The 18,504-nt window shown below is 35.5% G+C and overlaps 1 protein-coding gene across 14 annotated transcripts in view; it reads left to right on the top strand.

The window, feature by feature from the left end:
* The window catches only part of LOC124179953 (multidrug resistance protein homolog 49), a 96,918-nt gene that overhangs the window by 56,211 nt on the left and 22,203 nt on the right, over positions 1–18,504 (top strand). For 9 of the 14 annotated variants that reach the window (XR_006870180.1, XM_046564848.1, XM_046564894.1 and 6 more), the window contains 5 exons: positions 7,366–7,502; positions 13,123–13,192; positions 14,979–15,060; positions 16,438–16,631; positions 17,972–18,220. Coding sequence is in view for 13 of the 14 variants with exons in the window: in XM_046564848.1 (XP_046420804.1) it covers positions 7,388–7,502; positions 13,123–13,192; positions 14,979–15,060; positions 16,438–16,631; positions 17,972–18,220 (710 nt within the window). In the remaining variant the exon portion in view is untranslated. The remainder of the gene's footprint in view (positions 1–7,365; positions 7,503–13,122; positions 13,193–14,978; positions 15,061–16,437; positions 16,632–17,971; positions 18,221–18,504) is intronic. The other 5 variants (XM_046564927.1, XM_046564936.1, XM_046564953.1 and 2 more) reach the window with 1 other exon arrangement.

The raw sequence follows: 18,504 nt of genomic DNA, 5'->3' as shown, positions 1-18,504 counted from the left end.
TAAAATATCCTCACACAGTATAGTTTACTCAACGAATGGGTGTAAAAAATTAGGAAAACCGAAAATCTAAAACAAAGAAAGATCCAAGTGGTAAACTTTCACCAAGCCAGAAATTCACAGAACTGAAAATCTTCGATCATTCGGAATTTCGATGTTTCAGATTTAAAAATTTTCTCATTGTCGGAACTTTGCACTTTCAGAACTTTGAGTCTCGGGTTTCGGTCCATTCGAAATTTTGATGTTTCATCAAAGTTTGATTTCTTTACTTTAAGTTTCGCTACCAAAAAATTCAAAATTTGGCGCTTTCGGAACGCTTCAAATTCGAAATTTCAACTCTGCTTCCAAGATGACTAATTTAATAATGTTGTGACAGATATTTAACCGATATACATAGATTGGATAGGACCACATCCTAGAATCTGAAACACTTGAAAAATGAATCAATAGCCAAAGTTACTTACTCCGGTAAGCCGGTCTCAAGAATATAATATCCACCTCGCTCTCATTTCTGATGTGTTTTTAGTATAAAAAACCTCACAGCGAGATAAATTCAATTACATCTACGATCCTCAAATAGCGTTGATTTCGAGCGAAAGGAAAGATAATCACAAGGTATAATTTTCGCCTTTGATGTATTAGGATCTATACGTAACGCTCGCGTAAAAAACTTCTTGGGAATCTTCCGCGTGGAAAATACCCAACCGTTTTTGATTGATCACTTCAAAGGACATTCGGATCACATACTTCACTTTACAGAGATAGCAATCAGGCTCCCACAGGACCGAGAAAACTTCAGATTCTGATAGTACTTTATGTTATGTTTGCAGTACGATAGGATTAAAACATAAATAACCAGATTCCGAAAATATTCTGCATTTAAATATCGGAAGCAACGGCAGTGTAGTAAACGAATCCACTGATAGGATTGAACGGGAATTGACAGAAGAGTCGAACAAAAGTGAATCTTGAAAAACATGCTGAACCATGTTTGTACGAGGATGTGTACGAAATTATTACTTTACTGGCATACCGGTGCGGTGGAAACAAAAGGAACTAAGTTTCTCAATGGACATACTCAACTTGTGAAATTTCCAGCCAACGAAATTTACAAGTAGAAATTTTTCTCGGTGTCGTCGGGTCAAAAAGAAGAAAACTTAAATGTGCGTTGACGTTTCGGCTCTAATGGGGGGGGGGGGGGGGGGGGGGGGGGGGGGGGCGTTTCGGGAATACAACCATTTATTGAAAAAAAAATATATACATATATATTACAGCAGAATGTGATGTTATAAAACATAATACTGAATAAATTGAAAGTTAAAAAAGGTAAGGGGATAGAATCTAATGATATTTTGATTTACATTCGAACACGTAAAACCGGCTTCAGTGGCGAAAAATAAGAAAATTCGCGTCGAAGAACAAACAGAGGTCAAATTGAGGTCAAAAATTACATTAAAATCCATCAATACCGGAATCATTCTTTGTAGATGATAACCCAGATCTCATTTTGACCTTTCTTTGTTCTTCGTTGTGAATTTTCTTATTTTTCGGCAGTGATGCCGGTTTTTTACGTATCTGAATGTAAGTCAAAATACTGTTGGATTCTATTCCTTTACCTTTTCTCTCTTTGAACTTATTCAGTATTATGTTTTGTAACATCACATTCTGTCGTAAAATATGTTTAATCGTTCTATTCCTGAGAAGCAGCTCCCCGTTATGGCTCACGATTAAACGTTAATTAAGTCACATTCAGTTAAACCGAGAAAACTTTCTACATACATTCCACGGGGTACAGAAAAATCCCCGTAATAATAAACAAACTTATAAGGTATTTATCTTGTAAACGTGAAAGTAGAAGTTGACGTTTCATGTGCTATGTGCGGTGGCGTAATTAGGTTGTCACTTCCCCTCATTTCTCTATGAACTTCTACCCTTTGCTACTTGCTCAGCCGAAAACTTGGTATTAAGTGATTAAATTCAAGGACAACTCAGCCACTTCTACACAAATATCTGTGAACAGCTGTTTCTCACTCAGCTCTATCAAATTTTCCATTACACTGATGTTCTTGAGTATGTATTTTTGTTCCTACGTTATCTAAATGCGAAAACAATGCCACTTGCAGATCCAGTCTTAAAATTTACCGCCAACTCACGCGTTCAAATATAATCACTCATTCGTATCGGGAAAAGTCGTCATTTGTACTAAAATTTCCTTTTTAGTTCAGATGAAGGCCTAGTAACATGTAAACTTGTTAGAAAAAAGCAATGATCAGAGGTGTTTCTCATCTATTTCCGTAACGCATTTTCTTTGCAACTTTTCCCCAGTCAATCTGAAAGAGATTCACGACTACTCCAAAAAATCTCAGTCACGTTTCACGAGTGGTATAAAAGCTACGGATCTGATCAGCTTAACTGACTTATATATCTCATACTTATTTTTTTCTCATTCGCAATTGCTTTGATATATGGCTGTGAAAAATTTTGTTTTCGTAGCATTTATTCCAGTAATCGAAAATCAATTCTTCTTAATATGTTAAAAAAAATAAATAAATAAAATAATCGAGTACGGTTTCATTCAAGTCAAGCAAAACCTTTACTCTGCGGTTTGTTTATCAACATTTCACTAACCTCTTTGATGTTGTTGATGAGACACCCTGAAAACTATGCTACAAATATAGCGGTGCCTGAATAATTTCACAAAGCCAGAAATTGTTAAGACTGACGGCTTTCGTTTCGTTAAACATAAAACTAAGTGTAATTTACTTTCGATTTTTTCCAACGACTTGCAAACATCTTCAAAAAAATTCATCACCTCTGTTCTCTGACTTGTCTGAGCACACCGTCACTTTGTTCCCACCGCAGTGATACACGTTTTTTTCACTTTTTCACCCTAATCTCATCCGTCTGTTCATCACTTGTCACTCTTGTGCCTTTCTGCACGGTTTTACGGAACGGTGATAAAAGTTCATGAATATTGTATGATTGATGAAACTTATAAGATTTATGTGAATGATTTTAACAGCATGTCCACAGGATCTCGACTGCTGGTTTAGCGAAATAAAATATTGTTATTGCTAGCGTGTTAGTATTGTTTGAAAACCAAAATAAAATAGTACCACCCACAAATACGATTATTTATAAAATATACAAATTATATAGTCAAATTGTAATATTTCCAAGCAATGTTTCTTGCGACGACCAATCTGATACGCACATCACTAAATGCGATTGTTCGTAAAAATTGTTAATATTCACAAACGTAATTGGATAATATACACCTGTTATCCATTTATTCTTCACAGGTTACACAAAAGTGACTGAAAGACCAGAGTTGAAATATGTTTCGTGTAGAGTAACGACAAATCCGACGTATATTGCCTGTAATCAAAAATTAACTAGCCGATGGTCATCAAAGGCCGATAAAACTCCCATTAAATTTTGACGTCATTCTGCGAGAATGCGAATTTCACTTCCTACGTCGTGATGGGAGTATCAGCTAGATCGAAAAAAAAATATTACCCAGGATCTCTTAGTCGTGTTTGTCTCCCTGTAGAACGTCAAGTCTTAGTGATTTTTAGAATTTCATTTCCAGGGTAAGTAATGTATATACAATCATTTCAGCTCTCTGCGTGATTTAGGGGCCTCTTTTGTCGCCAAAAAGCTGTGCTTCTTTTGCCGCTCGATTCGTTGCCGATCGGAGTTCAAAGGCTCTCTGTCAAATAATTGGGTTATTGAATAACACGTAGCAAATTACTGTATTGACGTATGTATACATTTCAAGTAAGACACACGAGCGTAGTCTCAGGCTAGAGTCGGACATTTCCCCGCCCGTTATACGTCGCTCGTTATGACAATAATGATTACAATCTTATGTCTATGACGCGGTATATTGTCAATACGTATCGCGCACATGTTATATATACCTCGTCATACATATCCATACATTACACTCTCGTAGCGTCATTTTTAAAATTGTCCAAAATCACTAACTGCATGGTATTCCATAAGCTTGAAAGTATAAATTTATGCCACAAAAAAATGCATTTTTTGATGCCTCTGAAAGGAGTGCCCTCCTTAATTCACGCTTGGTATGTCATACAAGACGCATTCTATGTACACTAGGGTGGTCCTTAAAAAGGTTATTTCCGAATTTCTATGCTCCCAACGGCCTAAACACTTCCGTATCGATAAAAAAAAATCACAAAAATCCTAAAGTTTGTCCCACGGCGGCCAAAGTTTTTACACTTAACTAACGTGTGTAGTGTAAAAACTTTGGCCGCCGTGGGATAAACTTTAGAATCGCAATTGAGGGCTGTAAATTTTTTGTGATTTTTTTTTTTTGATCGATATGGAAGTCGACTTAGACTTAGGCCATTGGGAGCATAGAAATTCGGAAATAACCTTTTTAAGGACCACCCTAATGTACATACCTGTAATATTCCGAACTGTTGCCAGATTTTCGCGAGTTGTCATTTCGATACATTTCAAACGTTCATTTTAAAATGTAAAAATGTGTTAAAACAATTGAATTACCTGATAATTGTAGGACAACCCTTACGATGCTTTCGATTTATTTGACAATTATGATTAACTTTCTCTTGTATAGTTCTATTCGCTCCAACAAGACCACGTATTCCTCTTTTTCGCCTAGCTGTATATGCTTAGCTGTGAGCAGATCAAGATGACAAGACCAATGAACTAGATCATCCGTATATCCGCGGCTGATCATATTTACTTTCATAACGTTAATCCATCCCATTCATCATTATTGACACTATTTAATTTATCGAGCCCAACTGGGGTAACTAGTTTTATAAAACACCGCAGTTTACCGTCATTTTTGGCAGTCGTTATACTTTCTTCCCGTCATTATTAATTACCGCTCCGTTCCGCACCGTTTCGCACCATTCCGTCACGTCGAATTGCTGAATAGCTATCTCGTTGAATTGTAAGTAACCTTGATCGTTTTATGTTTCATTGTATTCATTATTCGTCAAAAAATCGTTGCAAATATAATTAATCTCAACATCGGAGGCTGCGAGCCACATTATTCATATTTCTCGAACCAACTTGTTTAAATTATTGCCATGATATTGCAGCAAGTTCATCGTGTATGAGAAATATTTTTATCCATTTGTTTATTATTCTTCTTTTTTTTTTTGTTACCCTCGATTTTTCTAATTATTTCTCTCCGTATAAAATGTTAGATACGTGTATTTTGAATAAAAACTTCGACAACCTGTTTTTCGAGGTGATACTTGTAGCGCGAGGTGTAACTGCATGAAATTTAAGAAAGACAATTGAAGGGGGAAATGTAAGCATAAACAGAAATAGTACATTGTGTAACAGGTCTCAGGAGATGACAATTTCCGCTGAGTGTGAAGTTTGCAACATGTGTCAAAGCGAGTACCTACTGTAATCACATGACTCAAATATATCCGACACACGCTATTTTTACATCACCTCTGAAGAGAAGTCTGAATTCAGAAGTAAGAAAAGTGTGACCGAGAGCGCGTAAACTTGGGATTTGATAACAAGACACAGTGTGTAAAATGGAATTATTCAAAGTGCGCATGTACCAAAGAAATCTCATGTAGTAGTATGTAAAATATAGCATTTTAGTTCTGCGCATGCGCCAACGTCGTTTTACCGCGCTTTTCGAAAGTGGGGTACGTTACGCATGTTTCACGGGTACCAACAAAGGAACTTTCCAGACAAGCCATGAAAAAAGAAATTCATGCCCCAAATTGAAGCCGGGACGTCAGTTCCGTAAGCGCGGACCAAATCCACTTGAATTTTTGACATTCAATTTCTCCGAATCGGCTGCTTGAAGTACTTTACTTTGAAGTACAGAGTTATTTTTTTTCCACCCCCTTTCTCCCTGAAACATCGATCCTGATCAGAGTGTCATACTCAGGGTCTCTCGTCAAGGCCTCAGAAATTTTTTTCTCTGTACAAGTAAGAAGGAGGTTGATATGTTGATACTGGTTGCATCAAAGAACAGAATTGTACCGTTTAGAAATGAGTAAATAAAATAATAACAGTACGTACAGAGAAACGATTTCTTGATTTCATCAAAGATGGAATGACGTTTGGTTCGAAAGGAAGTGACTAGACCAACAATTTTCATTATCAAGAGAAAGCACATTGATCTGAATTAAGGAGTTATATGACTTTCAAACCTAAAAAGATGCTCCATTTTTTTTTTTTTTTGGATTGGCAGAAAAGATGGTACAACAATAATATTTCAGGAAGTTGTTAACCATATATTTAAGAATAATACAAAAAATTGCCATCTACGAATATTAAAAAATGTTGACACTGGAGCCATTCTCGCGAGACAAGCGGCATGCAGTGTAACCGGTGTAAATATGAATTAAAAAAAAAAAAAATTAATCTACATATTAAAAGCTACAGAAATACATCGAGGATTTTCGATAAGTTAATTTGAACATTATTTATTAAGAAATAAGTGCCCTTTTTTGGTCGAAAATTGAAGGTTTTTATTCTGATAATCGCTAATTACACAAAAGTCAATACGTTCACAATCCTCATTTATTTCTCTAGCTATAGATATGTATATTAGTTTTCTTTCCTTGATTCAAATTTGCGTCAGTGCTGCAGAATTTAACATTCATCCGAAAAAAATGGTCAAAAAGCACTCTTCTTTATTTTTTACAGTGGTGTTACCCCTTAAAAAAACATTTCCAATACCGTGTCTGGTGAATTAAATCTTTTGTATAACGCAAGCATGTTTTACGCGTCTTTTCATGCGTATTTTACGTAAGCAAAGTACTCGTTTCTATAATATTAAAGTGACTCCTAGGAGCTGAAAGTGGTCTTTTACCTACTCCGCGCATGCGCAGTCGCAAACATATCTGACGTTACGCGACTCTAACCTCAATGCTTTTCTTGCATAAATAAACATGGTGTCTAGTGAAAAATCCGTAAAAAATTCGAGAACATTTCCAAGATATTTCTAGGACATTTTCAGGTTATTCAAGGACATTCAAAATATAACATTTCCAGGACACAAGAAAAATTGATTCATCAAATGGTTTCGAATGGTGAATGTCCAAAAAATTATGCAAGTCATGGCTCGTATTACATAAAACCCGTACGATGACTTAAATGACACGATGTGACTTAAATACCTCTATTTACCTTTCTATTTACGGATGCTTGACAGGGCAAGAAAAACAACAAAGATAATGCTTATGTTTATCAATCTTCATGATAAGGTCGATAAAAAAAAATTTCAGTATCCGACTGTAGTTTTTTCAATGCATCCGATATTATTTTTTGCCGTGCAATTTTTCATTCGTCTTTTCATCATACTACAAATTTGCCCTCTCCTTTTTGTTTCAGAGTTGCTAATTGAGAATGCGCAATGACACAGAGAATTTACCAGTGGTCTTCGAACCCTCGCGAGGGACAGCAGCAGGACTTGCAAATGGAACCCCTCAAATTAAACTCACGCCGCCAGGAAAAAATCCCCTCGAGGTGTAAGTTTGTATTCATATTCAGTAGCCTCAATATAAACTTATTGTTACATGCCATTTCGTGTCGTACAATTTACGCAACCTGCTACAGTACTGTAAAAAGTAAGGCAAGAGCTCAAGTGTATGGGGCATTCCACGCCAATACAACCAACGTCGGACCATCAGCACCATTTCTGATTTTCTTCAAAAATTTGTATGCAGTCCATTGTGATATTCTCTACAATTGGGCTATGGGAAAGTCTATTGCTATATACCCCAAAAATCTGCTTATCGTGTGTGTCATTTTACTGGTAGAGCCTGAAAAATGGTTTTCCAGATTCGAGGAAGTTCTTTTCATTCACCATTGTGTCTTTTATGAGACTACAATTTTTTCCGGAAGCCACAAGTTCTAGTTTTGTGGGAATATTCATGTATAACGATGTAGTATCCAAAAGTAGTACGACATGGTCTGTTGGAATGGTGTAATTACGTTGCACACGTTATCTGCACAATAGTTTGATAATTTGGAAGCTAGAGAGTCTATATTGGAAATTAGCGATCGTAGTGGAACGTTATTTTTATGCACTGTTGTTTGTAAAAAATAATCATACCCATGAATAAATACTCAATTTACGAATAAGGATGATGACGGTTTTTGGCAGCCCAATGGCTATAGTTGCACAAATTCTAATACTACGTGATAATGTTATTTCTGTCTCACCTAGCAACTTTTTCAGGCAAGGTAGCTGGTCGAATTTTTCGGTGTGGTGCCGTTAGCCAAAAACGCACCATATTTTATTCTAAAGTTCGTGTAAACAGACCATACAGTTTTCATCATCGAATAATTCTGAACTACGTATTCCTCTATGGAAACACCTAACCAACACTAAAATCGTTTTACAAAAATACGAAAGTTCCACTAGTAACAGTAATCGTGAAAATAAGTGGTTCTCATTTCGTTTAGATTGATTCCATTTCATTTTTCATATTATGGAGCTTCCATGTTCAAATTGTGATTAGGCCTCAATGGCGACTGCAACGTTGTGAGAAGTCGAAGAAACTTTTGTTACGCCTGTCTGGTCCTCATTTCCCAATATCAATGTATCTGAGTGGAATAATTCTCTAATTCTTTCTAAATCCTTAGTTGGCTTTATGGGATATGAAACGAGCCCTGATAGTAATTGATCTTCAACTTAAGCTACTTTACATCGTGCAAACGATGCTCGCGACACCATATCTCATTAGTTTAAAGTATGTCGAAATGGATGAGGCTCGTCACAGACCCCAGCGTGCCGGTTATAATTATTTTTGTGATTGCTTATCAATTTCATTTTCGACGAATTTTGTTATTTTTATATGTCAAAAGTTCAGTATTGTGTGTTTAGGGGTCGAGCTTGTTTTTGGACATTCTTAAATGATGTCAAATCTTATTTCGCTTACATTAGATGCTGTGCTAACGGGTAGTTAACGACGATTTTTTGTTAATCTCTTTTTGTCCAAAAATACATTTCCATGCTTTTCTAGTCTAGTTTGTAATCTGTTACATGTTCTACATAAAAAAAAGCATTATTTGTAAAAATGACTAATGCTTTCTTGGCTGAAATTCGTCCTTTCAACTTTTCAAATAAATACTTTTTTTTTTAAGCCTCGACTGTTATACAATTTTTTTCTTGGAATGTTAATCTCAAGCGTGTCCACCGACAATTTCAGCTCCAAGCAAGGAGATTTGAGAAAAATCTACAATTTTTCGTGAAAATGTTTTTTTTTTAAATCATTTTTCTGATTTTCCAATTATTTTATTTTCAACATTGAGTTTTACTAAAATTAGTTATAAATCATCTTGAAACAACTTTAAACGATTGGCTAGGAATTTTTTCAAGTCGAGATAATGAACAACTTCTGCGGAGGGAATATTCTCTGAGGTTGGGCTCTCAAATATCCCATTGTGCGAATCATGTTATTGTGGTGAAGTGTGCAAGTTAAGGGTTAAATTTTGCTAATCGGGATTGAGTTGGAGGATATATGAGGGGTTCAGTGTCAGAGTAGCCTAACCCACGTTGCCGATAAGGCTCATTTTAAATGGCTTAGGATAGTTAAGGTGAGCCTCGTCGATAATGTGGGTCAGGCTACTCTGGCACTGAACCTTTGTATAATCTATTGGCCCGGAACATGATGCGTAAATCTTCCAAAGTTGCTTCGCCGAATCAGTCACAACAGTTTGTTCAGAAATGCTTTATGTTTATGAAGTGGCGGGCGTTTTATAATTGGGTATTCTTAGCGCGATGTATGGAAAAAAAAACTAGCTATAGGTTTCTGGTGGCATCACGTTATACGAGTTAAAACTAGATACTGGATTTTTCTTTCTAGAATCCATGAAAGAAAGTATTCTATGAATACTTGGGGCAGAGTTGAAGTTCCGAATTTGAAAAATTCCCGAAGCGCCTTATTCCGAATTATTTGGGTGACGAAACTCGAAGTAAAGAAATCAAACCTTTAAGAAACGACCAAGTTTCGAATGGTCTTAAACCCAAGAGCTCAAAGTTTCGAAACGAAAGATTCCGAGAATTGGAGTTTCGAAAATTCAAAAATCCTTAGACAGCATAGTTTACTCAACGAGTGGGTGTGAAAAATCAAAAAAACCGAAAATCAGAATGACCAGGATTCCGATCTTACATATATCGAAAATGAAAAACAAAGATAGGTCCGAATCGTGCGAACTTTCCCCATGTCAGAAATTCACGGAATAGAAAATCTTTGACCATTCAGAATTTCGATGTTAGGGATTTTTTCTCATTTCCGCGTTTTCGGAACTTTGACTTGTCAGAGTTATGCCCTTTCGGCATATTGTTCTTTCGGAATTTTGTCCCTTCGGAAGTTTGCATTCTTTGATTCAAGTTTTACCACCAAGAAATTCAGAATTTGGCGCTTTCAGAACTCCAAACTCGTAATTTCAATCCCGCCCCGAATGCCTTTCGACATTCAACCGAAAAGTATGAAAGTTTGCACTGTCTGTACATGTCAGTTTTCATTGTATAAAAATGATTCATTAAAACAATTTGTGCTGATAAAACATTAATCAGATTACGACTCGAATGACAACCTTTGTTCTTTATACTAGTTATCATGTGCAATCTGTAGCACTTGTATCAAAGTTGCTGAGAGACTCTTGTACTTTTGCAACAGAATTTGCACCGGCAACTGAAAATTTACATCGCACATACAACACGATCAATTCGAACATAATGAAGTATGATTTTTTGGTAAATGTGAGTTTGGTATTTTCTGAAAAAAAATTAGCGTAATACGTCACTTCTTAATAGATACTCTTGATCACTTTTTATTGAAAACACTTGACAGCCTGGAATAATTGTGTAGTTGCTATAACAAATTATAGTTCATTGTATGCTAATGTATGTTATGATGGAATTATCTCGATCAACCTGCAGTTATTTATTTCTTGCGAAAGCAACGGGGCTGCATCAATCTCAGGTTATGTTTTACAACTGTCAGTTTAAGCAGTTTTACTCGCACTTGAAAACACGTACATCATAATAAAAATGTGGTTCTTTTCTTGAATTACGGATATATGAACGTTGCGGAATATAAATACCGTTTCGAAAAGAATTCGATGAATTGGTCAAGGTTGATAAACATAAACTGCAGTATTATAAAAATTTGTAATCACGATGACAATTTTTCGGGAATAAATTTTGTTTGACATGCATATGGTGGATCATTTTCCAAAGTCTCGGAACATGTTTCTACCTTACTTCCACCAATTTGATTTTAATTTTGTGATTAAATAGTCCATATTACAAACTACTGTAAATCCTGTTTTTCAGTTTTTTTTTTTGATTTATTTTTTTTCACAACCATAGCATCCATTTTTAAATAATCGAATTCTTGTAATTCTTCTTCCAATTTTTAGTGCTTATAATACGTTGATCATTCATGTTTTTGTTTCATCGAAAACCCATCTGCTGCCCAATTTGGAAAAGCCATATTTTGTTGTAAAGAATTTCGAATAAAAAACAGAAGATCTAATTGGGATAAAAATAGAGCGATAAAAAACAACTTTTTGTACTTTGAGGCCAATTTTCCAAGGTTTCTTGACGTCAAAATTCAAAATTTATATTTTTTCAGAATCCTAAGGACTTTTTACACAGGGATAACTAAGCTTGATTTTTCGTTACGTATAAAAGAAGCGCTTAAAATTACGAACAAAATGGCTTGATTTTGATTATTCGAAAAATCCATGATCCATGATTTTCACGAAATTAAGAGTGAAAAAATTTTGAAAGCAGTAGCAGTTGTACTTTGTGATACTTACTATTTACAGAAAAAATTAGAACCAAAATGATGGCGGTGACGTACAAAATTTTTCCGGGAATTCGGGAACGACTCATACAAAAATAAAAAAAAAACATTCTGCGTTCATTTGTGACATAAAATAAACTAATCTCATATAATTGTTTAATACCTCTTAAAATATAGTGCATCATTAGCAAATGAATTCATTCTTTTGGTATAACATAAAAAGTGTCCCAATTTAAAAGGCGTCGTCCGTTTTCAGCCAACCTAATGGTTCAATTGGAAAATGTGTCCTACAAAAGTTGTAAGGTTCTGATAGGAACATTTAGAAAAAAAAAATTCAAGTGGTCCAGCATCACAACCGGTAATGCTTTGGATGATGGACCAGTTTTTTATTTTAATGGAATCACAGAATCATAAAACGTTTCTAAGACACATTTTCCAACTAAACCATTAGTTAGGATAAAAACGTAATGCGTCTTTTAAATTGGGACACCCTGTATATTGTTAGACATTTCTTGATCAAATTTCGTGTGCCATGTTATACGTGAAAACTTTGTTACATAATATAATATATCTGTGTACGGACCGAAACTATACGTGTTTGCTGGGTGAATTGATCAGAGTTACAATAATTACGGCTGTCATAAATTTTGTTTAGTTACTTTGGAAAACGAAATATTCGCCTTCGCCAGATATTATTATTACTCTAAGCGCATTGAATAGTAATTTCACGGTGGAGGAATGAGCAATGGAACCATTTGTCAAGGGTTAATCCACCTGGCCATCAATTTGATTTATATCCCAAGACCAAAATCTTTCGCCACGCTGCGGCGTGAGGCAAAGACGTACGTCACCTTTTTTCCTATCCAAGCACCATTAGGATTTTCACCAACCACCTTTCTGCTTATCTGATATATTTTGCGTCGTTCTTCTTCATCGGCAATTGCGATTACGATAGAAATCTACCATTGATATAACGAAAAATAGCGGATGAATGTCAGCTTACATAAAAATTAGGACTGTAGAATCTTTTCAAAACATGTATTCTATTTTACGAATTTATGCATTTCTTTATCTCGGCGATTACTATAAGTCTATATGGCTAGCTAAACTTTTCGATCCATACTGTGGATTATGCTATAATATACTATAATTTATCCTTAAGAAAGTCTGTGTCTTCATATTATTACATGATTATTGTTGAAATTTTACGGGTTAATTGTTTTTTCCAATAATAGTATTACAAAAATCTTGATTGGTTGTGGTTATACTTATGTTTTATCGGTTTTGATATGGGTGAGTGAGTACGGAAAGTTGTGTTTCATTACAGACACGCAGGTCGACAAGGAGAAGGATAATCAGGAGACTGAGTACATGCTGCAAGAAAATGGCGAACCAATGTACGGCATATTATTGAGAAAATTAATTTAGATGACAATAAGAAGGTTTTGGACGTGAATGGATGGGTAACCCCTGTCCGGGAAAGAAACTCGACTGAAAATCTTCCAGAGGCGATAACGATGAGAATCCACAAGTTACATTATTCACATTTTAGACGAAAAAAAGAGAGCACAGGAACGAAAAATTCATAGATCCCGAATAGGGTCGATTTATCCGATTAGGATTGAAAAGGAATTGAGTTCAGAATGCAATTCGGCCGAGCTCTTGCGTGTGGTTTAAGGTCATGTAGTAATCCTACCTTTACCGACCGGGCAACCTCACCCTTTGTCTTCCTTTGTTAAATGAAACAAAAAAAAAAAAACGGAAAGGGTTCAGTTTTGCTTAAATTTCGTAAATTCAAAATTTCAACCCTTTCTGTTCGTTTCTTTATTTAATATAAGAAGAAAAAAAGGTGAGCTTGCTCGGTAGGTAAAGGGAGGAGTACTACATGACCTTAAAAGGGGTATACGTCTGCATATTTACCTTTCCCAGAATTGCGCGGAATTGTGACGATTACTTTGACATATGTTTGGCAGGTGCGTTCCGTCTTGAAGTACTATCGCAATGCCAGAAAACGATTCTAAATCGAGAGTACTGTCGTGGACAAAATATACTGGTTTCACCGAACTCAACGCTATTCACGCAAACATTGTGCCTACGTTTCGGGTTCTAGACTGGAATAATCAAAATATTCTGGCAATTGCTACTAAAATTTATTGTGCAACGAAAGGTTGTTTGAAAAGTACTATAAATGACGAATTAGTTACTTTGCGGATTTTTAACAAAAACATGACGAATTTTTCATTAATTGTGAGATTCATTATAATCACATTTTCACCATGTATTCCTAATCAATCGCAAAAAATTTCACACAAAGTTATTACAAATAGTATATTTTCAACATTCTTTGCGACTTTAACCACACCTTTTTTGTCGCTTGATCTAAAACCCAAATTGGAACACATTGTGTGGATGAACCTATAATCTGCTTTAATTGTGTTTAGTTTTACCTTATATTCAAATATTACGAAGACAATAAGAAATTTTTTTTGATACTCAACTACCTGGATCGTTTTGTGTTTTCTCCTTAGTTTAATATTTTCGAATATTGATCGAAAAAACAGTCCATTATGTGCATTATTTCTGGTATCATGCTTGTGAAGAATATACAATAATTCAATTTGAGATTAAGATTGCTGAGCTTACTTCAACACGTACATAATGGTTGAATATAGTGAAAACTTGGATCCTCAGGTGAATTCCAACTTCTTTGTAAAAGTCAAAGTACCTGAACCAGTACACTCAAAAGTGAAAATCAAATTGTTAGATGTCCACGTTGTTTCAGGATTTTCACTTTACGGATTGAATAAAAAATTGGAACAAAAAACTAAAATGGAACTGTGCACTTCCAATAGTCATCAAACGTTCGAACAAAAAAAATTTGGAAAATTTCTTTGACTAAACTACACTTTCAAATTTAATCCCTCTTGATGACTCTTTTGCACAACTTTACAAATTTTACATACGTTTATGACTACCGCTAAAGAAATACATTTTAGATTCCAACAGGACGGGTCAGAATCAAGAAAGCCCTAATTTGTTTTTTTGAAAAAGAAAATCGTCAACTCTGTATGCTTGTTCGCAATTCTGGGAAAAATAGCTTAAAATTTTTTAAGTAATCATACTCAATATATCTTGAAATTATCTGTAGGTGTCTCAGTAACCAAACATATTTTCTGTCCACAGTGAATTTGTTCCTCCACAGAAGAAAGAGGAGGAAAAGCCAGCCCCTCAGCCAAGTCTACCACCAGTACCTTATTATAGGCTTGTAAGTAGATCTGGTCACAAATAATTTGCTGCTCACTGTATTTTACTAATAACTTTTGTGCGTCAATAATTCAATAATACTCGTGCACAGTACAATAATGATAGAATTTCGTAGTTAAAGAATTGTTGATTTTTTCCCAAATTTTTATTTGAGCAAAGTATAACCACTTCTAGAAAATGAAGTTTCATATTCATGGATGAAAATATATTCTAGCGATGTCTGGATACATTTCAACAACATGTCACAAATTTGTATCAGGACGATTCCTTTCTTAAATTATCATTTAAAGAGCAAATTGAGATCTTCCGTAAAAATTTGTCACACAGATTTTTAAAGTCACCTCTGAATGCTATTGAGGTGACCTACTCACATCTAGATCGCCACGGTCGTAGGGTTAGTTGTGACTGCCTTACATCGAACTAAACTACTTGCGCCGTGATACGTACATATTCGTAAAAAATTTATTCACACCTCGTAGAACATTTTTAAACCAAAGAAGTAAGTTTTAATATTTCAAGTACTTTGTTCTCCTTGAAGTAATAGTTTTTCACCATAAAGAGCTGAAACACTGTTAATCAGCTGATTTTATAGATAACATATATACATAATATATATACATAACTAATCATTCGTGATAAGAGAACATCGGCATTATTTTCAGGTAGCAAACAAAGTTTTTCGAAATAATCATACTTCTACGATGTAAGTTGATTAATTTTTCAAGTCGATAGTTTATTGCCAAATAGGAAATTAGTATTTACAAACCAATCTTGATAAGTGTGGATATAACTGAATTTTTCTATTAAAAAAAAATTGAAACGGGTTAAAAAATGTTCGGACTATTCTTATTTTACGATCATTGATTTTTAAATAAAAACTATTGCACTGATGAATGTATTATACCCTCAACATGAACAAATCATGTAGCTGAAATTTGGGTAACCTTGGTAAACCTTTCCTTTTAAGGGGGTGACCTGGTCGATTTTGACGTTTATGTATATATTTGCAAATATTGAAGTCGAAGTCTCTCAAACGCTGAAAAGGGCTCAACCAGGCCCATTCTACACACAGTTCTGAACAAAAACTCTGCAAGGAATTTTCATTTGACGTAGAAATAAAGCAATGGCACGAATTCTACGAAACCGTAGTAGTAAATTTGCAAATTCACATAATTTCTTTATTTCTGCGTCAAATGAAAACGTGTCGGAATGTTTTTGTTCAGAATTGTGTATAGAATGGGGCTGTTAAACCCTTTTTGCGTTTGAAATACATGGACGTCAACCTCGAAATCGACCAGGGTACCACTTAACGAGTTACGCATCCCAAGCTCCATATTCCGATGCTATTTACTACATTCTTTTATTCTTCTGGTTACAGTTCCGATTCGCGACATGCAGTGAGCTGATGTTAGTGTTCGGTGGACTCTTTATGGGCACCCTAACGGGACTCTGTATTCCCGTCTCCACCATACAATACGGCGAGTTCACGACCCTACTTGTCGATCGTAATATGGAAAATCAAACCAGCACACCAACCTTGATCCTGGAGTGGTTCGGCGGTGGAAAAGTTTTGTGAGTTTACTTCGATGGCAACAAATATTTTTTTCAGCTCGACTCGCATGTCATAGTATCAATACCGTATCATAATGTATTGATAGACGAAAATACCCCACCTTGTCACATGATGCACGGCGAATATCGTCGGTTATCATACGAGTATAGAGCCATAAGTAATTTATACGTTCGCAGTATAGCATTATAACAAGAAAAGTTCTCCGTGCAGATCCCGATACCGACATCTTACCGACATTTTTAGCCGCTTCACAACTCAGACACAAACCCTTTTCTTCGGGTGGGGGTAATCACCGATCTGGTCAACTTTACCGATCATCGGAAAAAAGAGTTTGTGTCTGAGCTGTGAAGCGTCGAAAAATGTCGGTAAAATGTCGGTATCGGGATCTGTACGCAGAACTCTGCTTATTTCAGTACTTGTTATGAAATAATAAAGGAAGTCGCGCTCAGTTTTGTTTTCCAGCGTTCACCCCACTTTTTTTCTAAGATTTTCTTCTTAATTCTATCTACGCGTTGATGAAAATAAGTCAAGTAATTTAATGACCAATGAGACGATAATAAGGTACGATTACTACCATACTTTGGACTGTGAATTAACAAGGCACACAAAACAATCGATTGTCTAGCTAGTATCGTATCGAGGGGATAATTATTGCACTGATCTACAATGAAATACTTACTATTAGCTTTCTTTAACTGAGTATTCTCAATATCAATGGATAATATGAATATGATCTTACTATCGATAATACTGAGGAATCTCTCTTAAGCTCATAATTAGTGTTTTTGGCATGCAATATTTCTTGCACCTAGTAATTGTCATTTAATACTTAACTCGATTGAGTGGCCTCAGTTTCCGGTTACGTTCGGTTATTATATAAAGTAACCGGAAATCTGATTAGCATGTGTAAGACTCTTTTTTACGTAGCATCCATCGAATAATATTCTATTTACCAGACAAATTTCTCACCTAAGAAAAGAACAATCAAATTAAAGATTTCAGAATGCACGGAGTGAATAAATAAGTTTATTCTAACTTGATAAAACAGAATAAAACTCAATGAAGATTTCACCGGTACATCTTGCCACGATGCTGTCTTCCCAATAACAACTTGGGCATATTCTCGTCAACTTATTACCATCCTTGACTGGCTTGTAAATTACACGCTACATGTTTCATCATTGGCAAATATGTTTTCCTAAAAAATATTCTAAGAAACGAAATGTTGACACTTTTTGAGTTGCCGAAGAATAAGCCTTGTATACTTGCTACATTGACAATGTCAGTTTCCATAGTCTGAAATAACAAATCCATGACTCGATTTCTTTGAATATTTCAGAGGTCCTAATGCTACTCGCGATGAACGTATGGACGCTTTATACGATGATTCCAAGGCATTTGGTGTCTCCTGTGCCGCACTATCAGCCTTGCAGTTCTTTTTTGCAATATTCACCGTAGACCTTCTTAACGTAGCTGCGTTCAGACAGATTGCTAGAGTACGCAGGATGTTCTTACAAGCGGTGCTCAGGCAAGACATGGCATGGTACGACACTAACACTTCAACGAACTTTGCCAGCAGGATAACAGAGTAAGTTGACAATCTGGATTACCACATAATATTACACTTCTCGTTTGTGACGAGAATTCAGAATCAAATACACTTCTCTGCTATCGATAATTTTGTGCAGTAAGAGTGTAGATCTGTAATATCAGTTCAAGGCAACAAAGCTTGTGTTACGTTTAAGTTGAAGTGGCTACGTGCAGAATGCACAATACTTTGAGACCTACAACGTCATTGACTTCTAGTTAGCTACTGGAAGATTCTAGTAAGATATTGAAATCGGTAGTTAAGTTGTCTAAAATTTTAATAAC

This window comes from Neodiprion fabricii, chromosome 1 (genome assembly GCF_021155785.1).
Source record: "Neodiprion fabricii isolate iyNeoFabr1 chromosome 1, iyNeoFabr1.1, whole genome shotgun sequence".
NCBI lineage: Eukaryota > Metazoa > Arthropoda > Insecta > Hymenoptera > Diprionidae > Neodiprion > Neodiprion fabricii.
This window is presented reverse-complemented; position numbering and strand designations above follow the sequence as displayed.